This window comes from Hyposmocoma kahamanoa, unplaced genomic scaffold, assembly GCF_003589595.1.
Source record: "Hyposmocoma kahamanoa isolate Upper Pololo Valley unplaced genomic scaffold, ASM358959v1 168, whole genome shotgun sequence".
NCBI classification, from domain to species: domain Eukaryota; kingdom Metazoa; phylum Arthropoda; class Insecta; order Lepidoptera; family Cosmopterigidae; genus Hyposmocoma; species Hyposmocoma kahamanoa.
Genome location: NW_020653608.1, coordinates 2,364,530 through 2,387,633, shown reverse-complemented (window position 1 = coordinate 2,387,633; position 23,104 = coordinate 2,364,530). Strand labels below are relative to the sequence as shown.

At 36.7% G+C, this 23,104-nt stretch overlaps 1 protein-coding gene across 1 annotated transcript; it reads left to right on the top strand.

Annotated features, from left to right (window-relative positions):
* Positions 1-6,244: 6,244 nt before the first annotated feature.
* LOC113225596 lies at positions 6,245-18,316 on the top strand. The gene is made up of 5 exons (XM_026457932.1): positions 6,245-6,249; positions 6,839-6,908; positions 9,421-9,615; positions 10,786-10,936; positions 18,082-18,316. The coding sequence occupies exons 1-5, from the start codon at positions 6,245-6,247 to the stop codon at positions 18,186-18,188; spliced, it is 528 nt and encodes a 175-aa protein (XP_026313717.1). The 3' UTR covers positions 18,189-18,316.
* Positions 18,317-23,104: the final 4,788 nt, after the last annotated feature.

Below are 23,104 nucleotides of genomic sequence, written 5' to 3'. Positions count from 1 at the left end.
TGCCAAGTTTCATTGGGATCGATTACCGGAAAGGCGCGAAACCGGATTCGTTCCCTAATTTGCCAACCTTAGAGGTGGAATATTTTCTTCAAATTTAAATAGGACCACTACTGAGGTGCCCTCTTTCCAACAAAAAAGAATCATCAAAAATGGTTAATAAGAAGTACGAATAAGGAGTTATCGTGTAATGTACATAAAAAAACATACAGACGAATTGAGAACCTCCTCTTTTTTAAGTCGGTTAAAAAGAAGACAGTGCACAGAATTATCATTAATTTCGCCCGTGTTACATAGCGCTTATTACAAGCAGGAAACACAATAGAGAGAGGAGAAGATAAGAGCCTGACCACAGCGGCACATACACACTAATATATCTCTACATGTATATATATAAACAATAAATTATTGTAACAATAATAATATATAACGTATTATATCTATTTTACCTAGTTTATTTTTATTAAAAATTATATATTTGTTTTACGTGTTTTATTATTATACATGTATTTTGAGTATAACTTATTAGTTGTTGACATTCTGACAACCGTCCAAGTGTAGTCACTATTCCAACCGTGGATGATATCTCAAAAATATAATCAAATTATGAAAACAGCCTTGAAACCAAGGAACATATTATTAATAAACGAATTTACCTGTACGTGAACTTCTATCATAATTATACGAAGGCTTCATAATAAGAGATTAGCATCCTCAAGAGCAAGAGGTATATCCTAACGCAGACAATCATTAGCCCTGCGGAGCGTATAAATTTTGCCAATGGTCTATATTATTTTGGTGAAAACATAAGGTGCTGTGCTGAGATCGAATGGTAATATTTTAATTTCACAAATCTTTTGACTTCACTGAAAAGGTAAATATTTCCAGAATATATCATGAATTTTTACTAAAAATATACATCTTGAAGATCGATCTTAGCTATAAAAACAGTAGCTAGAAATTAATTTCAAGGCTGTACCGAAATCCTTTAATTTAAAATGTTGTGTTTTTAAATTTATTTAATATTTTTAGTTTCGAATGAATCTCATTCTACCATTCGGTTTCCACGCTTAAAATATATGCTAGTTACTAACTAGCTAGTTGACGCTTTGGGCACATGAGTAAAGAACTTTGAGATCGCGCCAATGAATATTAAATGTTTATTGACTTTATCTATTTATTAAATATTTATAAGTGAGGTCTATCCCAATTAGAATAATTCCTAGGTGCTGGCACGTCTGGATTAGTGGCCGACAAAAGTGAATTTATAACCTTGTATGTACGATAACAATACACGGTATCGAATAATAAGTGACCATTAATTAACAAAATTAGTAAGCTCGCCGGTTATTTTACCAGAGAAGTTATCGACTACTGCGAGTGAACTGCTGAGTCTGCGACGACCTCGGCGCGCTGATCCCTCGTCGATGCAGGCAGCGTCGTCATGATCTCCTTTGTCTCCTTCGCCGCCATCGCTTGTTTGCGTGGCGGGTTGATCCGCCAGGTCTTTGATGTACCCGATGGAAATTTCTTAGCAAGGCTAAGTTTAATAGTAGGGTTTACTTTTACTTCTGAACCTGACTTGTGAACAGCCTTAACAGCCTTTAGGGCGTCCGGTAATGTATGAACGAATAGAATAGCAACTTTAGCATTTTGAACGGATTCCTTCATCTCTTTTTTGATGGAAGAAATAATGAAATTACGCCTAGTTAACGTATCACTGTGTTAGCACTCACCATGCAACGGCATGCACCTTGCACCCTGTGTCCATGAGTAGAAGCAATAAATTTGTGTCCTCTTTTGAAGATAAGCCACGAGGGAGTTTCAATGGCCTTATGTCTCTTTTGTTTTTTTTTTGTTCTGTGAGGACAGCTTTAAGTTCTGGGTTCAAAATTGGGACGCCGAAGACCTTACAGTTGTTCGGTATAAAATACAGATCAATTAATACCTTGTGTCGTCCTCGTACAATTTGATGACGCTTTCTTCGCCGTCAGCAAACAGCTCCATATCGGGTACGTTGGCCGCCCCGGCGGCACCGTGTCGGCGCGGCACTCGGCAGCAGGTGAAAAAACTTGCGTGCTCGCTTGTCGTTGTAAGGGTCGTGGCCTCAGTTGTTAGTCAGGCGGCCCCATCACAGTCTAAGCTCGAATTAACGACGTCCAAACATCATAGGTAGCGAGCGAGTTAAGAAACACTCCCTCAAAACGTCCGGAAAACTCGTTTGTGCCGTAATTTTCAAGACCTCATCGAGTCTCGATATTTTTTTGAATGCACGTAGACTGAAAGTCATATGAACGCCAATAGCATAGCATGTATGTACGTTTACGCACAATATCGATTGTATATTAGACATTGTTGTCGCCGCGCTGACGCGTGATTAGTCGGGGGCAATAATAGACACGTGATCGAGAGTTAATATCATTGGTTGGCTGAAGTATGATTGGACGACAGAAAAATATACACGTGAGTGGGAATATGATGACAATGAAAAATCCCACACTTTTATCTGATAGAGTCGTTACGGAGATTAGATTTGACTTAGGTATAATTAATTTATTAATTCATTATGTTATTCTCTTTGTATGATTTACTGGTAAAATTGTATAATTAATTGTTTGTTATATCAGTACCTATCGTTTCTACTAATGTTATATTTTACTGCCTCCGTGGCCGAACGGTTAAAATGCCGGACTGCCACGCAGAGGTCCCAGGTTCGATTCCCGGGCCGGGAGAAATGTTTGTATGGCCTACATTTATTTCTCTCGTGAGTTTGGATGTAATTTGTGGTTGTCTATGTGCGTGTCCATGGCACCCGCGACACAGGGTTTCCCTAGTGCGGGGCTATGTTGAGTGTGTGCGTTATTATTTATTCATTCGACTTACAATTATATGGACGTCGGGTCCGCGCTAAAAAGTGTCCGCACTTGTAAGGCGCTAAAATCGTATACAGAGCGTCATACTCCGCTTTAGTCTAAATTTGTTCTACTGACAGCGCGATACTGCGATGACATTACAATTTAAATTTCGAATAGGTTGACTTGGGACATTTTTTTCGTGGTTTTTGTATTAGACCCGTCGTCCATTTATTTGTAAGTCAATGTATTTATTTATTTTTTATGATAGCATGTGACGGGACGAACAAATCGTACGCCTGGTGGTAAGCGTCACGCCTGTCCATAACAGTTGCAGTGCCGCTGAAAGGGCACTGCCATTGCGCCTGTCACCCTGATACATAAGTTGAAAAGTCTCATGGAACTGTGGAAACGTTCCGTGGAAACTTCTGTTTCTAATTAGCAATATTTAAATTAGAATTCAAATTAATTGAAACGCATGTACTTTCAATGTAAATTAATAGGACTCAGTACCATTATCATAAAACGATTTGTCAAACAATACCTAAGAGTAACATAAAAAAATCTAAATTACTTTGTAAACATGCAAACGATAAAAAAAATCAATAACAATACACGCGTAAGGCACTTATAAATTATAACAACAAAAATATTTTGTTATTGAATACTATGATTTTCATACATTTTTTGTGACAATACGCCACTAGCTTGTTATTATTATTCATACAAAGATAGAACTAAAGAAAGAAAATGTGAACGGTGACGGCGAAAAAGCCATTTAAGGCGAGGTATTTCAACGCAAGCTCAGATTTGAGGAGGTGAGGTGTGGGGGGCCCCCGCACACGCCGTCCAGCAATTCAATATGATTAAAAAAAAAGGAAGAGACAGTTTGACAAAGATGCAACGTTCACAAAATCCCGATGGTGACTAACGAGGTAACGGGTGGCCTGTGTCGTTAAACCGCTCGCTGGGCAATTTGTAAGCTTTGGAATAAATGTGAATTTAATAACTATAGGGCTTAAGTTGAAAACTAAAATTTTGCAAGTTCTCTGTTGTAAGAGTGGAAGAGAAGAAGCGGGTGAAACTGTTTTGCTAGAACAAATGTTTTAGGTATTTACTACTAAATAACGGTCTTACCGAAAATATACGATACACCTGAGATATAGTCTAAAATATAATGTGCTAATTAGTTACACCGAAATACCGAAAACTGGCTAAATTAAAAATATAAATACGAATTATTTAAGAATAAATTATCTAACTTTGCACATATATTATAATTATATGATGGTTTTTTTCTTATTATTATAATATTAAGTGACATGACGATGCGAAAACGGCGGATTGAGCTCAATTAGGCGTAACTAGGTCTGCTGTTGGCACGCGTGTGACGCTAACTAACCACTTGTACTCTAATAATCGTCCCGTCACTTAGTGTTATAATAATAAAGATCAAGGTTGCTATAGTGTTGTAATGTCATCGGTTTTATATAACATGCCAAATTTCAAGTCGATCGGATCGTTTATTTATTTATTTATATATTATATTACATATTGCTTACAGATTAATATCCAAACACAATAGTAATTATAATATTCATCTTATGACACATCCTTTCACTGGGAAAAGAACTGATAATCTTTAAACAGCTGAATCGACGCATTAAATATAGTTAAGAACCATCTCAATTAAATTAGCCTTTAAAAAAAAACGCTTTAAAACAGTTGACTAAAAGTCTGAAATATTCAACAACAACAACACATAATAAGTCACACATTAAAGGAAATCTACTTCCCCGGTTAGCTTGTTCTTTAAAAACATTTTCATGTCACGATTCAATCTTTTTCTGTTGGTTTAGATGTAATTTCCGAGCGAAATGAAAGAGAGTGTTTTAGACTAGATTTTACTTGAGTGTGACTTGCGAATAATAACTGTGATGATGAATAACGTTACGTTTTCGTACTGCTAACTAATTAAAGTTTTCATTACAATTACATATCCTAAATGTCGATAACAATTGAAATACCGCACCCTTGCAGGAGGAGGCAGGTCATTTGATATTTAAGATGAGATAATATATTTTTTTATAATACGAAGTGACAGGACGAGCAAGTCGTGCGCCTGTTAGTAAGCGATACGCCTAATCGTAAAGATCTGCCACTGTGCCCGCCACGTTGAGCCATAAGTTGACAAGTCCCATGTGCCTGTAATTTCACCGCACCCTAACCCTTTAAAACAGAAAGCGACAGAAATAGGTAAGGTGGGAGTACTACCCTGTATGAACTCTTAATTGGAGGAATCCCGAGCAGTGGACAATTACATTATTGTATTTGCTTTTATTACGCTGTTTCACAGCATACATTTGAGTCACATACCTATTTAAAATAGGCTCTTTTAAAAAGATAATTGTAAAATACATATAGCAAGGGTAATTAATGGCGGATGGAAGAAAAAGTATAGATGTGATTACGATTACGTCCCGGCTAAAAATGTACACGAAAAAATCTCCACATGCTAAGTCCAGGGAACCCTTCTGAAATGTCAATTTCTGAACTTGACCAATTTTGTTTGACGTCGTCAAAGTACGTCTCAATTACAAGTTTTAATACCAGTAAAGCAACTTAAATTATAAAGCAAGGACTTCTGTCTAACGCAGAATTTGACACTCAAGACTCAATTTCAACTAGGTACATACCTCTTACGATAAATCCAAATCCAAAATCCAGAAAGATAGATGTGCTCGTGACTGACTATATTCAATAAATATTAAAAATAAATATGTTTTATTCGTCAATTACACATAAGCTTAACTCTGGGGCTGATGGTCCTTTTAGGCTTGACAGGGCCTGTCTTAGGAGACACCGCCTGTGGCCCTAGGGCCTCAGGTTTTCAACCGCAAAAGGACCAAAACTGTAGCACTGAGCAAGGTTGGCGTATTTGAGCCATCTGATCTGCGATTCTCGGCCGCTCTAATGACAGATCCTGCGCCACTCGCGCTTGCAAGGGCATGGGAGGGGGCTTCAGTGTCCATACTGGTTGCGTCCCACACTAGCTGTCTCCCTAGCTTCCACGGACTTAATAAATAAATAATGAAATTAAAAGAGTCGGTACAGTAAGAGCACGTTACACTAGACATTTAACATTTAAATTGAAGAATATTGCCTTATGTACAGAACAACTCGGAACAATCCAATGTCCAAAATGTCAAGGTTATACTCCTCGTAAAGTTTTGAAACATAAAATACCTTGCTCTTGTTACTAATTTTGATATGTTCACACTGTAATTACCTACTTTCGCTTGTTGCTGCTAATGCTTATTTTGAATATTGCTTTCAATTAGATACTTGCTAACAAGTCACTGTTAAACAGTTAACTGCGATTTGACGACAGTAAAATGGAGTAAGTTTTTTCATATCGGTTACTAAATTACCTATAAAAATGTACTAGGTAGATTTGGTGGGTGACACCGTAAATGAAACGTTAAATAACAGTAAATTAAAAATTAAACGTTATACTTTGGTGTAGGTACCCTACTGCAATGTTTAGCGTAAAAATATTGTATTAGTATGTGAAAAACAAGTGAAAAACAAATGTGGAGTTAAGTTCTTCTTGACGGGCACAAGTAACAAACTGTTGTTTGTAAATGAATTTAGTTTAGTTAGTAAGTAATGAAAGAAGTATACCTAAGTATACAAGAGTAATTTTCTTTACCTAATTTCGGTGGCAATTTTCATTATTTAAATATTCTAGAATATTATCTTGAAATATTATTTAATATTTCACAATATTATCTGAAGGTGCGTTGGTAGATCAATGGTAAGTGTACTTCTTTTAAAATTTACTAAATTCCAAAACAATAGTTTCTTACTTGTGCCCAACAATACGAATTTAACTTCAAAGTTTTCACAAACATATTAATTTTTACGCTAAACATTGCAAAAAATAATGTAACTGAATTTCATACATTTTAATTCAGAACGTCTTCCAGGAAGCATTGCCGATGTCCATTCACTGCAAATGCGGAGAAACTGTCTTTGTACATCGGTATTCTGAACTTTGTAAGTATTGTTTAGCATATTTAATTAATTTGTGCTACGTAACGTAACATTGACGACTTTGGTGGCCTAACGGTGTACATTGAGGAGTGCCCCAGAGTGAACTCCCTGGTTTGAGATCGGGCAATTTAACTTATAGGTTTTTTTTAACAATAACAAAAGCAAATTCAAATTTACTGTGTTGTTAATTATTAAATGCAGAAAGACAAATAAAAATACTATCGACCCCAAGAGGACTCAAACTTGCGAACATCGCTATTCCAACTGAGTTAAAGGTCGAGTTAACCGAGTCGACGAAATTCTTCTATATATCTGTTATAGATATTTGAATGCTGTTTTCGGCTTTAGAAGCCGTACTGTGTGGTACTACAGGAATTGGTTAGACTGTGGTACTACTCATGTACTACTGTGTGGTTACTATGTGACGCAAAAGATTTTTTAAATCACAATCTCACCGGGGCCTAAGCGACGATGTGACCGATGATCAGTGGTTAGGGTTCCTTGTGAGAAGAAATGTAACCTCATGTTGGAGCAGGTGCAGAAACAGTTTCTCCGCCACTTATACAAAAGGCGCTATGGTTATTAGCCATGCGTGTATCCCAAGTTTTTTTTGCAAGGGCATCTTGGCTTCGACTCTCTCAGTTACGAAGGTTTCTCGCGCTGGCCAAATTTTTTGTAAATATTATTAGCGGTAAAATTGACTCTGCTTATTTACCGCAGCAATTGTGCAAGATGAGTATAGGCGCACGCGACGCCAGAGAACAAATAAGTAATGAGAACGGACACTCTCCGCCCCTTCCTAACTTTAGATACCGCACCGCGCACCGCTCATTGACGGTCACATTGACTGAACGAGAACAAGGCTGTCGGCGAGCCGTTTTCGCTCGAATACGGCTTTGATATTTGAATATAGCTTTCTTTTTTTCATTACGAAGTTAGTGCCTTAATATACAACATAATTTTACGTTACTATTTATAACGATCGTGAATTGTGCTGTGTACGGCTGTTTATAATCATCTAAAAGGGATAAAGAGAGGGTTTCTTTAAGTAAGTAAAAAAACTTATGTCTGAGACTCATTCAGTTATTGTTTTCCTTAGTGTAGAGTAATATATAATACAGATTTATTATATCAATATAATAAGGCGCCATAACTTCGTGAGCTAGAAAAGGGTTCTCGAATTTTCAAATTATATTGCCGATAAAATATTACATAGTGAATATATTTAATTAATAACTGGGTAATTATAAACTTGAACACGCAATTTCAAATACTTTGGTTACTTTATTTAAAGGTACCTGTTCAAAATATAACATTTTAAGAGTTTTTAATGTCTTCAATATTATTCCAGTTAGTTAATTAATAAAAAATATAATATTATATATCGATTTATAAATACGTAATTAATTAGGATTCTATTATAGAATTATAGATAACAGAATGCCGCTCTGACCTCGTAACGTAATAAATAGTACGGGCAAGTGATTCGTAATCCTGCCATTTCACGGACACATTTGCGCGTGTGCAGATAGAGCCTTTCCGTATGTAGTTAAGTAGGTAAATAATTTTCGGCCGTTGTATGGAGTGTCCGGGGTGTGGCGACGCCATGTGCCGATAGAGCCCGGCGCGCACGCAGGCACACCGAAACACACTAGTGCTGCGCGCCATCGCACCTCATCACATAAAATTTCAATTTTCTGTTAATCGTAATAAAATTTTTTTTAATAATTATAACGCACACACTCAACATAGCCCCGCACTAGGGAAACCCTGTGTCGCGGGTGCCATGGACACACACATAGACAACCACAAATTACACCCAAACTCACGAGAGAAATAATTATAGGCCCTACAACTATTTCTCCCGGCCCGGGAATCGAACCTGGGACCTCTGCGTGGCAGTCCGGCATGGTAACCGTTCGGCCATGGAGGCAATTTTGTTACAAGAAACGACAATAAACCTTATATCGCTGTAATATGGTCGCTTCTTTTTTGAGGAACTTAGTAAACATCTCGAATTTCTACCTCATTGATACAGGATAGTTTAGAAGGCAGATAATCTTGTGATTGTACAACTTCGATTTATAAAAAAATATTGTAATCAATTCATTATTTGTGATTTATGAATAAACATGACTATTATTATTATTATTCGTCGTTCAAATATTAACCGCTACATGCTAGGACATTGATTGAAACAAATCAAAGCGTCGTTACTTGCAACAAAGGTATTGATAATATTGAACTTTCAACGTACGTATGCCAACAGTGTAAAGTTTAAATTATATTAACAGTCCAGATTCTGTTAAATCTTTTTAAATTTTAAACTACGATCAATATTTCATAGTGTCTCAAATTATGAATGTCTTAGTTTTGGCGACAGCGGTATTGATCGGTAATCGAGGCGTTTTTTCTTCCGTGGTATTAAAAATAAAAATAAACTAGTGGAGTATTGTCATTGCATATCATAGTAGTAAAATATTCAGTAAAATAAATGAAGCGTTTTTGTTTTCAGATATTAGCATCTCTATCAATCCTGGGCTGCATAACAGCCAGCAAGTACAATGTGAACATAATATCTCCAATATTTTCGCCAAATGATCAATTCTTTACTCCGGAATTTGCGGAAGTGGTCGGACGTCGAATATTGTTGTTCGCTTCTGTTTTGACTCTCATGTTCTCTGCTCTCCTGGTACTTGGTGTTCGAAGGGTGAGTGTATGTTAAGGTCAAGAGCGATAAGTACGCTACAAAGTCCAAACTTTAAAAAGTACAGCATATCAAGTGACAAGTTAGTAACCTTTAGGTTATACATTTAAATAATTGCCTATTTGCGCTCATTATTACGGAGTATGCCAAGTCAAACTGACTTCTCGCAAGGTTTTATTCCTGATTGGTCTGTTCGAATTTCGCGGGCTTTACACAGACACTCTAAAGCGCGTGATACACCTATCATGCGTGATTGAGCGCGCGTGTAAACACGTTGGAAGGAAAAGGGAAAGATCGCGAGATTGCGCTCATCAGTCACGCGCGCAATCAGGCACTCTAACACGCGCCAGTTTCACGCGGCCAATCCCGTGCTATTGGGTTCTTACACATAAACACGGTGTCACGTCGTACCATGAAAATCTACGACGAGCAAAGTAAAAATTCACGACACGACATCGCAACATGGCACGACGCACGGCACGACGTGTCGTATCGTAGAAACACGGCGCGCTCCCCAGTGCCGCATTAATTTGTTATTCAATATTTAAAGATAAATTTTTATTCTTCTGATGTTTTGTCCCACAATACAGGACGCTCCTCGACTAGGGCTATTAAATAATCAACTTCATCTGTCATCTTTGCACCGTGAGTTTCTACGATACTACGTCGTACCGTGCGTCGTGACACGTTGCGATGTCGTGTCGTGAATTTTTACGTTGCTCGTCGTCGATTTCCACGACGTCGTATCGTGTTTATGTGTAAGAGCCCTAACATTTACACGGACGCTCTATCCGTTGTCACAAAAACAAACACGAGCAATCGCGCGCGAAAGAACGCTAGCTTAATAAATTTCAAACAGGTAATCGTGCGCGATCTTGTGCGTGATCACGCGCGATAGAGTGACTGTGTGAAGGGGGCTATTGGCATGTTGTTTCACTGTGAGAAGTAATTTCATTGGTCGCTTCTTTAAATTTCGTTACTGTATTTGTTCTCGTAATGTATTAATTTTTAAAGTTACAATAATTATTAAAGGAGATTTCTATGGGTGATCAAAACTTCACTACTCTGTGACGGGTACGGCGTATTGTACACATATCTCGGCATTCGGAGATGTACGTATCGACATTATAGAAAAAAGTCGGTTAAATTAAGTTGTATTTTTTTATTTCTCAGCAAAGATCGTGCGGCGCTAAGGCTTTCTTCCTTCATGGGGTGATGACACTGGCTCTGTGCATAGCATTCACAGCTTTGTGTGTGATCACCGCCTTTCTAGACAGCGATTTCATCAGAATCGTGCCACACATTATATTCATCTTTTTATACAGTAAGTTTCAATTGTTAACCCATTCCAAAAAAGAAGGAGGTGCATGCTACGTTTACTCCGACATTGTGAACCGATTACGATGATTATTTTTTTTGTTGGAAAGGGGGGTACCTCGCTAGCAGTCCCGTTAAAATTTGAAAAAAAAAGAGCGTAAAACAAAGACTCATGGATTACTTGGAGTTACACATAACAAGAATTCAACCAATTACTATCGCACGTTGCCTTCCTTGTCAGGGTCTCTGGATAGTTGCATGGATATAACATCTGGAACTGCCTCTTTTTACGCTATTTTTAACCGACTTTAAAGAAAGAGGAGTACCGAATGTTACGCGATTACTCCGACATTTCGCACAGACAATGGCTTTAAGTTATATTAATATTACCTGTTTAGTTTTCAAAGCGACAGTGTTGTCTTGCCACTTTGAAATTAAATCGTATATGAATGACATACCAATATAGCAAAATTTTGGAGATAAATTATTGATATAACGTAATTTTGAGATAAAATATAGTATAACGCAATTTTTGAGATAATACTGTGTTAGTTGTTAAGTGCTATTTGTGAACCGATTGCGACGATTCCTTTTTAGTTGGAAAGGGGATACTTCAGCTGTAGTCCCATTCAAATTTGAAGAAAAGATTCTCCCTCGAAGGGTGGCAAATTAGAGGATGAATACGGTTTAGTGAATTTCGTCCACTTTTCGTTAACAGATTTTAATAAAACTCGGCACATATATGTAAATCCAAAAAGTTATGGTGACCTAAAACTGATGTGACGATGAAAATGGCAGACAGAGAGAGAAACTCCTCAACAGTGCATAGCAGCTGCCTTGTGTTTAGGATCGTATATGTATATTCGTTTTGACGAAACTTCCATGAGGAGGCCGGGCAACGAACACAGCGAAAGCGGACAAGCTAAATTTGGCGTCAACAGAAAAAAGTTATTTCAAATTATTTAACAAGTAAAATTAGAAATTTGTATCTATTATATGAGCTGTTTATTGATCTATGACGCAATTTGTTATACGTCTAACACATTATTATTGTTTGGATTTTGTATTTGCATACAATGGGAATCATCATTTTTTCAATTCTGTCATTTATTCTGACGAACAGTTGATACACTGGTAATGATAAACTGATAATGTGTCTACATTCTTTGGCAATAAAAAAGGTTTTAAAAATGAGTATACATACATGTGTATCTATAATTAACCGACTTCAATAAAGGAGGAGGTTCTCAATTCGACTGTATTTTTTTGTTTGATTTCAGTATCTTTTTAAAGTCTCGTAAGAAAATTATATAGATACGTTTTTATGTTCTTCTTCAATGAAATCGGTAAAATAAATACTGTTTATTTTGTTATATATGCAATATAGGAATGAAGTTATTTTAATGTTTCATTCATTTACATATAAGGAATATGATTATAACAACATTCATTCTAGGTATTAATAAAACATGTTCTGCTACTACACACGAGAACTGTCAAGAGTCTGGCTCTAATTAATACGGTAATACAGCTAAGGAATACAGTTGTTTTTCGGGAAGACTTTTTATTAATAACGCACACACTCAATATAGCCCCCGCACTAGGGAAACCCTGTGTCGCGGGTGCCATGGACCCACACATAGACAAACAGGCAGTTATATATTGTTTTAGTGTGTGTCTGCAGTTTTATTTAATCAGAAGAGTTTTAATTAATGTCTTTAAATGAAGAGAAACCCGAATATTTGTTCCGACCGTTTCTTTGGTACGCAAATTTGAAAGTCAAACACAAATAATCATTTATTCCATATATAAAATTTTTACACTTCAAAACGTCATTTTTTAAAGCTACTGCTCGTGCACTGTGCCGACTTCCCTGACAAGAACGAGCAAGAAACTCTAGGGATTGCTGTTTTCAAATAAACTGGAATGCTGTAGAATACATTTTGAATCATATTTGTGGATCTAGACACATATTGTGTTTTTCCAAACATCTTTATCAATTTTTCTTTGTCCAGACTCCTTGACCATAAATGCAAAGTTTTTGCAATGAAATAAAGTTTTTTCATGTTTTATGTTAGAACTAATAATTAGACTACAATATTGATAACCCAGAGACAAAAATCGAATTACCTACATGGCGTAATCAATACAAAAGTCTTGTAGATGCAATTTCAGGTATTTTTTAATTTAGTCAATGAATAAACGCTGTGTATTATGTAAGTGCAATCTTACATAAAAAAAAGGAAAGTATCAAAAAATATGCTAAATGTAAGCAAATTCTGCCACATTTCAATTGTCAAATTTTATAATAATACAACGCTTCATACTCACTTTTACGAACATAAAAAACACAAAATATTGCGCTAACAAATAGATTTTGCATACATTAACGAAAGGCTATAAACAAATAGAGTCACAACTTTACCGCTCTATTATTCATCAACAATCACTTCATATGAACCCAAACACAAGGTAGCTGTTGAGGAGTTCCCCTCATTTGTCTGTCATTTCCATCATCCGGTCAGCTCCAGGTCACCATAACATTTTATTTTCTTTGAAATTACGTCTATGTACCAATTTTTATTGAACTCGGTTACGGACAATGGGTGAAATTCAATAAACCGCATTCATCCGATATTTTGATACATTTATAGGTTGAAATTTTTCCTCAAATTTCAATGGAATCACAACGTAGGTACCCTTTCCAACAATAAAAGTTTTTTTTAATAATATCAAGTGAAGGGACGAATAATTCGTGCGCCTGACACGCAGTGTCACTCAAAGCTTTAAATCGCAAAGATCTGAGGGGCACTGCCACTGCGCTCGTCACCCTGAGACATATGTTGACATGTCCCATGTGCCAGTAATTTCACCAGCACCCTTACCCTTCAAAACCGGAACACACCGGAAGACATTACTGCTTGGCGGCACAAATAAGTAAGGTGGCAGTATTTCTCTGGACAAATTCTTTCCCAAGGAGCTCTACTGCTACTAAAGAGTCGAATTCGGTTCACAAATTTCGGATTAATCGCGTAACACGCACAAAAAAAACATTCGAATGGAGATCCTCCTCCTTCTTTGAAGTTGGTTAAGAATAGCATAAAAAGAGGCAGTTTATACATCGATACAACTGCCTCCAAAGACCCTGACGACAGAGGCAACGTGCGAAGTAATTACTTGAATTCTTGTTACGTGTAACTCCCCCCAGTGTTTTTGTTTACGCTCTTTTACAGATTCATAATCCATATCTAGTTAGTAACAAACTTGTAAAGTAGGTACTACATACCATATTCTGTGGCCGAACGGTTGCCATGCCGAACTGCCACGCAGAGGTCCCAGGTTCGATTCCCGGGTCGGGAGAAATATTTGAACGGCCTACATTTATTTTTCTCGTGAGTTTGGGTGTAATTCATAGATATTTCCTATATGTATGGTGTAATTTGTGGTTGTCTATGTGTGTGTTCATGACATCCGCGACACAGGGTTTCCCTAGTGTGGGTCTGTGGTGAGTGTGTGCGTTATTATGATTATTATTATATCTATTATTATTATTATTATTATTATTATATACATTTTTGTTTATTTGGCCGCCCAATTAGACAGTTAGACAATTATACAGTGTATATACAACAATGTTGGATGTTATTAAATAAATTTACAATTAGAAGCGTATAAGTTATGAGAGTAACACATAATAATTGCAAATAAGCATTTCAATTGCAGGAAAACAATTATAATACAATGTTACAGTTGATTTATACGAATTGGTCTACGTTAATTGCAATTCGCAATTATTTAATTGCGACTATTTTTTTAATAATCCTAAGTAATTAGAACTTAAAGTACCGTTAAAAAGAGTCAACTAAAAGCGGGCAAGAGTTGCGAGCTCAGAGGATGGAAAAAAAGGTTGCGAGTCACGACGTGGATTGTCGCGTGCACGATGTTTAGCATCTGGTGGCGCGCTGTGGCAAAAAAAGTTGTTAAGTTCGTAAGGTCTGCTGGTTGGGAGAGCGTGTCAGGCACGGTGTGCTGAAGGCGCCGATTTGAATCCAGCCGAATCAAAGAAACTTTTCTTTGTGTTCAATTCTTGTATTTTTATTTATTTAATTACTAAGGTTCATCAACAGTATTGTTACAATAACATTATTAGTGGTTTGCACATTTTTTTTACAGACGAACACAGCATGCAAGTAAATTAGTGGACACAATTAAGTAGTCGGTTATGAATATGTACTCGACTCGTATTTATGAATACGGCGTACGATATTTCAATAATAAACAAAAAGAAATAAAATAAATAAACCTAAATGTAATAACTACTATATTAATTCAGTGTCTAAAGTTAAAAAAAGAAAAATAGGTGACCATGACGTGATAGAAGTGTAGTTCCTCCGATCAATGCGAATACTGTCATTCAGCTGCTGCAAATTTGGATCATCTCATTCTGCATTGTCCTGCATTCAACGTGCAAAGGTTATTGCTACTATAGATGGCATAATGACGATTTATGAAGAGGAAGACATTCCCCGCCTCCTGCCATCTCTACTAGAAACCGAAATAAAAAGTTATGAAGGTATTTACAGTTACATCATTTCCACTCCTGATGTCATATGAAGATTGAAACGTATTTAAAAAGTTAAACCAAAATGAAGAAAAGAAAATGAAGAATACAGTCTATTCGTCGTTATGCCAAAGCCGTTATAACGCTACATAAAAAAAATAGACCTATGGAATTTAAACAAGGAATCATAAAATATATCTAGATTATTATTATTGATGCTAAGATGATTTATAAAGGCTGCACAGACGAGGAACTGGCGAATTGCGACTGGCTATATACTGTCCTGCGAATTGGCGTCGAAAAGAGATCTTATTCTGTGGGTGATACAAATGCGGCGCTTTAAGTTTGCATTAGCTAAGGACTGAAGGCAAATCTATTTTATAACCATTGACTTACAATTATATGGACGTCGGGTCCGCGCTAAAAAGTGTCCGAACTTATAGGGCGTTAAAATCGTATACAGTTTCTTACGTACTTCGTTTGTTCGACTGACAGCGAAGCAAGCAAAATTAGACAGTACCGCGATGACATTACAATTTCAATTCAACGTTTTAGCTTTTTCATATTCCTTGACATGTCACTACGTTGAAATAGGTTGACTTGGGACATTTTTTTCGTGGTTTTTGTATTAGACCCGTCGTCCATTTATTTGTAAGTCAATGTTTGTAACGAATAATTTTGTATAGAAAACTCATTTATCTAATGTCTAACTAAGTTTGTTGACATTAATCATTTTAAACTTCTATAACTTGCTATCGCGGGAACGTATTCGTTACGCTACGCCCTCTGAATACGACAGATGCCACATAAATTTCGAATCTTAACACGTGGTTTGCGTAGTGAGGACGCCAAAATTGACCTATGTTCGAGCTTCTATGCTTCGCACTAAGCAGTATTAGGTATATAGTCTGTTCCATTCCATTTGAAACAAAATGTAAATAAAAGGACTTGGTTGAATTTTCAAAGTAATCATTTAATAAATCGAATATGAATCGTAACGTATATTTCGAAGACTTTACCTATATGTATATCTGATCACTTTTTTCAACAATATTAATTTGAATAACATCGTAAAATCGTATTTGAAAAACGGTAGTCAAAAAGTGAGGTTATTTTTTAAAATAGTCTAAGGTTGCATAGTACTAAACGGAAAAAAAACATTCAGTTCATTCAATTAAAGTTTTTGTAATCGATTAGTAATTCGAAAATTTCAATAGCAATCGAACGATAAGGGTTTGAAGCAGGATTTAAAATCAAATTTTAAATATGCTTTTATTGGTTATGTAGTGGAAACCGCTAGTATGATTCAATTGAACAAATCGATTAATTCAATTAATTAATTGATTTGTGGTTGGCAATAAAATTGGCCAGCACTAAACCCCGTCTATGGTCGGGTCAGTGACTTGTTTGTTTAGTTTTTGTTTAAAATGGATTGTAATGAAGCAATATAATTACATAGTCATTTTAGTAGCGGGTTTGCGGAATTCCTTGACTTTTCCAATAACGAAAATAAGACTTTTTGAGGCTTTCTTTACAATACGATCAATATGTAGTATAGTTCGCAAAATATTTTTTTTCGTCTTATCTTTAAATTACAATAGGAGAAAAGAGTGAGTCTGTGATAGTGAGAGAGTGAAAAGAATTACAATTGTCAATTTTTAATCGTGATGAATCGTTTTAATGTGTTAATTGTAGACATATGAATCATTTCTTGTTGATTGTGAGTTTCACTAATTGTAATTCAGTATAATTGCTATCTTTTAATGGCAAATTATTAATTATCAATCTTTAGTTGCTTGAATATTTATATTTTGCTCAAAACTAGTATATGTATAATACTTAACTTACTTTACTTTACTTACTTTAACTGCCTCCGTGGCCAAACGGTTACCATGCCACGCAGAGGTCCCAGGTTCGATTCTTGGGCCGGGAGAAATAGTAGTATGGCCTACAATTATTTCTCTCGTGAGTTTGGGTGTAATTTGTGGTTGTCTATGTGTGTGTCCATGGCACCCGCGACACAGGGTTTCCCTAGTGCGGGGTTATGTTGAGTGTGTGCGTTATTTATTATTATAATAATTTCTAGTATTTTATTTTGGCAAATAATCTTAACTGCTTAACTGAAAAAAAAACTTAACTGCCTCCGTGGCCGAATGGTTACCTTGGTCTGCCATATAGAGGTCCCGGGATCGATTCCCGGGCTGGGAGAAATATTTGTATGACCTACATTTATTTGTCTCGTGAGTTTCGGTGTAATTTGTGGTTGTCTATGTGTGTGTCCATGGCTCTAGCGGCACAGGGTTTCTCTAGTGCGGGGCTATGAGTCCATTCGTTATTATTATTAAAATAAAAGTATATATCGACGCCGGAAAGCGACAGCGAGATACGACAAGATCACTTTCCGGCGTCGATATTTTATGCTTAAAAACCTTTCCTATTATTTTTGCTTTTCAAGTTTTTGTATAGAAAAGCAATTTTGCTCATCGTCACCTGTAGTATTGCGTACATCGCTTAGATACGAAATCCAATGACGCAGGGTACAGGAACAATGGTGAACATATGCCATTAAATTTCCATATTATTGTTTTCAGTTTTCTATGGCCTGGAACTGGCAGTGGTGCACCGTGCCTTCCTGAACATCGACCAGTCAAACATCTACCAACCGCTCACTTCGCGCTCGAAACTTATAGATAACTAATAAAGAATTTGTATAAGTTTTTATAAATTTTCTACGTTATTTGTGCTGGGTGGCGGTAGTGAACAAAATATTGTGTACATTATTAAATTCTTTGTTCATGCAAAATCATCTTGTCATGATTTTTCCTAAAGCGTGAAACCATCGAGTATATAACTAGAAATAGAGACGAAATAAGGGCTATCGATCCCTGGCAACTCATCAGGGAAATGTGCCTTATATGACTTTTAAATATCAACTCTCGTTTGCACTGAAATCACAAATTAGAAAGCTGAAATAGTGCAGCGTCATCGAGTATATAACCACAAATAGAGACGAAATAAGGGCTATATGTTCCTGGTAACACATTAGCGATACAGCTCTTATAAATATCAACTTTCGTTTGCACTGAAACATAGACAGGCTGTATATTCCAAAAAATATTCTGTATTTATTGTAATAAAGATAATATATCTAACTAGGGGGGACTGTTCCATTCGATGGTGCGGGAAAAACAGCAAAACATAATTACAAAACAAACGGAATCACATTTCATCGTGTAATTTCATGTAATTTTTCAATCTCTGTTCATTATAGCAAAGCTCAAGTTAAACTGGGCGATTTGAAGTGAAACAATTGACGACAACCGTCAATTGTTTCGAATTCGGGCTGGCCAATCGGAGCGCAGTTGTCACCGTACTGATTTGGCAAAATGTTAGTAACCGAAAGCGTAGATGTATTGTTGGCTGAAATAAACACGTTAAGGCCGCTCACTGTGAGGCTCAATTACATTTTCGTTTATGGTGTTTACAAGGGCGACCTAGACACGGGTTATGTTTTGTAAATATGTGTAAGTCTAGAAGTTTGTTTAAAATGAAATTAAAATGGTGTCAAAATAATCAAGAACAAATTAGAATGGACATTATAGCTTCTCAACACTCTAAAAAGAATTTTGACCGTTTCTGGAAGTCCACAAACAAACTGAACCCCAAACCGGGTATCCCTGTGAGCGTCAATGGTGTCAGTGAGCCTAGTCGAATAGCAGATTTGTTCATGAAACATTTCCAGGTGCAATCTCCTCTTGGCCCCTCACTGGGAGTGCCCCCTGCGGAGGTCGGTTCAGGTGACTCATTCGAGCACGTTACAGTAAAGGAGATCGCGGAAATTATTAGGCATATGACACGCGGCAAGTCACCTGGACACGACGGTCTCAGTGTGGAGCATTTACAGAACGGAGGTGTACATCTCCCGAGAGTGTTAGCCCTACTTTTTAATTTGTGTATTGGACATTCGTACATGCCTGAAAATTTAATGAAAACTATAGTAGGTCCGATTACCAAGAACAAGACTGGAGATGTGTCGGACAGAGAAAACTATAGACCCATTTCATTAGCCACAAGTATTGGATGCGGTGATTGATAAGCCGTTATGTAATAATATGAAACTTCATGACGCTCAGTTCGGTTTCAAACCCGGACTCTCCACAGAGTCTGTAATATACTGCCTCAAGCACACCATTCGCTACTATACAGACCGACGCACACCTGTATTTGCTTGTTTTCTGGACCTCTCCAGGGCATTCGACCTGGTTTCCTATGACGTACTCTGGAGGAAAATTGCCTCAGAGACTACTCTATCAACAGAACACCTGTTGCTGTTAAAGTACTGGTACGGAAGCCAGTCGAATGTCGTGAGATGGGGAAACAGTTTTTCGAATGTGTACAGGTTGCACAGCGGGGTGAGGCAGGGGGGATTGACGTCTCCCAAGTTGTTCAACCTGTACATAGACGGACTAATTGAGCAGCTCAGCGGTGCTAGGGTGGGGTGCTCGATTGGTGGCCGTATCATCAACAATATTAGTTATGCTGATGATATGGTGCTGTTGAGCCCCTCAGTCGGTGCCTTGAGGAGGTTGTTGAAAATCTGTGAGCAATATGCGGTGGCCAATGGACTCAGGTATAATGCTAAGAAAAGTGAGCTGCTAGTTTTCAAGGCGGGCACGAAAACATATAACACTGTTCCACCTATTACACTAGATGGTGCTCCTCTCAAGCAAGTGAAGCAGTTTAAATACCTGGGTCACTGGGTGACCGATGCGCTCACAGACAACTTAGAGCTGGATAGGGAGCGCAGGGCATTGACGGTAAGGTGCAATATGTTAGCTCGCAGGTTTGCACGGTGTACGAATGAGGTCAAATTAACTCTTTTTAAGGCCTACTGCCAGACACTGTACACCTGCGGCCTCTGGATTAATTATACGCAGAAATCCTTCAATGCCCTGAAGGTCCAGTATAATAACACCTTCAGAATGCTGTTGCGGCTGCCCCCGTTCTGTAGTGCGTCCGGCATGTTTGCGGAAGCGCGTACCGACGGTTTTGACGCAGTAATTCGGAAACGCATTTCGTCGACCATGAGCAGGATGCGTGGCAGCGGTAACAGCCTTCTGAACACCATATCGGAGGATGTAGCGTGTCCGATACTGTGCCACTGGACCAGAATCCATGTCACCAAGAAGGGCTGGTGACATGAATTCTAATTACGCGTACCTATTGTAAATTTGTATTATTTATTTTTAAGTGTTTCTATTTTAATTATTTTATTAAGTGTAATTTACTAACATAGTCCTAAGTTTTTGATTGTTACTAACAAAGTGGATCAATGATCTTAAATAAATAAATTATTATTATTATTATAAAATAGTTTTCAAACAAATTGAATGACGTTTCGTATCTATTTTTGGTTATGTACTCGATGCGTGGAAGACACAGGGACCGGGCGCGGGTCGGGTTGGGACCACGGCGGGTCTAATGCCATGTAAATTTATATGGACGACAACACACCGAGCATGGGCGTGTGACATCCATATAAACACATAGAATTAGACACGCCGCGGTCCCGACCCGACCCAAACTCGCGCTCTGTGTGTTTCACGCTTAAGAATCGAAAATTATGATGAATACAAGGCGACTAATAAATATAATAATTTATAACAAATTATCGGATAATTTCATAAAAAAATAAATGAATATAATGTCCGTAAAACAACATAATATTCATTACAATTAATATTATTATGTATATACCGGATAATTGAAATCAAAATAATAATTTTGATTTCTCTGAAATAGTATAGTTTATTTGGGGTAGGTATAATTATATAACGACCTGAGAAGAGACCCGTGGCTAGCAGTGGGACCTATACATCGGTTGATGATGATGATGATGATATAATGATCAATGAAAATAACTATACGATAAATATTTCCGCAAATCTTACTATTTTTGCCTATTTACCAGAGACAGCAAAATACGAAAATACTCTTTTGACTATTTTCAATTCAAAAATAATACAGACCACTATCATGACGCATTCGTTATTTATTCTTTTTTCAAAATTAGTGATACTATTTTGTTTCGCTTCGAATGTACAAAACTTAGCCTTGAAAAATGGCACTGAGTACATTGACTTACAATTACACTGAATAGTATAAATTATCAACACTTCTGTGAAAGAGGTTTACATTTAAACACACAATAGGCACTGTAGATTCAGTTTCAGTTGTAGAGTCAGTTTTTGTAGAATACCTAAAATAAAAAGTTTGTAAAGAAGCCACAAGTTTTTCAACGTTACCTACTGCCCATTTTACGTAAACCATACAGTTAAAAAAGTGACCTGGCAAAGATTGAGTTAGTTTTACCTTTGAGGCCACATTCTGATTGATTTAGTAGTTATTTAGGCTTTTAAATTGGCAACACAGAGATGTGGGCAAAGTTGTGAAGGGTTTCATTGTCATTTTCATACAAAAATCCGTTAATGGTTAGGGCTGCCGCAAAACGTAAAACACGTAAACGGCTTTATTTTTAGAAGTTTATTTTTTTATGAATGGTGAAAAAGGAAGAATTTAAAAAGAAAAAAGTTAAATTTTGCTTTTGTTTAATCAAATCTGTCAGTCATTATTTAACATTTTTATACCAGTAGGTGCCTAGCTACACACAAAGTTTACTGTTAAATATATGAGTCTTGTTGTTGTTGTCCTAAACTCAGAAACCCCTATGCTAACTAACTAACTCTAACATCTCAAGTGAATAGTTTGTATAAGACCTTACTCCCAACTTTCTTTTGTTTCGCTTTGAATATGGCATATTTCTTACCGGAAATATATTTAATTTGATAAGTAGACTATTTTTTTCCTCTTTTTGAGTAGATAAAGTATACAGTATAAAGTAATCTAATTATATGTTTGAAGAAGTCTAATCCCAATGTATCCCAATGTAGCGGTTGTTGCAACTTTACCTATTAAATAGTAACATTACCTAGCACGATTATCATCTCTAAAACAAATCAAACGTTCCCAAAACCTAAAAATCACCTTCCTGACAATATTCTACACATCATGTATAACTTCCCTTGCCGGTATGGCGTATTTATCTTACAATAATTAAAAGTTTGGAGGGTCGGGCAATAACCGCTAAATACCGCGAATAGACAAAACGACATTTTATTTTTTTAATTTTTTTGGTGTTGCCCTCAACTAATTGGGAAAAAGGGCCACTGACTCGTTTTACACAATACACTATCAATTTTGTGTCGCATGGTGACGTACGTAAAGTTACTCGGGAAAGGTAAAGACGCCAGATAAGACGGTGCCTATCTATTTACCTGTTTTAATTATGGTGTTATGCTAATGTCAAAATATAAAGTATGTATGTAATTTACTATCACACAAAGCAACTATTTTAATTATTAAAGTTAAAATGGAAAAATACAAAACTTTATAGAATTTGACCCTTTGTCGCTGCCCTAGCAGCGTAGCAGGAAATTTGCAACAGAAATCTATCTCTTGGTTCTGAGTTACCAAGTAAAGAATTTGTCAAGATTATCAAGTCATTTTTATAGAAAATTCGCTATAAATAATTAATGAATACTTTGAAAGGGTAAC

Excerpts from the sequence above, each read along its gene's own strand:
- LOC113225596 (XM_026457932.1), top strand. Across the intron at positions 6,909-9,420 it reads ACATCGGTATTCTGAACTTT|ATATTAGCATCTCTATCAAT; the intron begins GTAAGTATTGTT and ends TTTTGTTTTCAG. Across the intron at positions 10,937-18,081 it reads TATATTCATCTTTTTATACA|TTTTCTATGGCCTGGAACTG; the intron begins GTAAGTTTCAAT and ends TATTGTTTTCAG.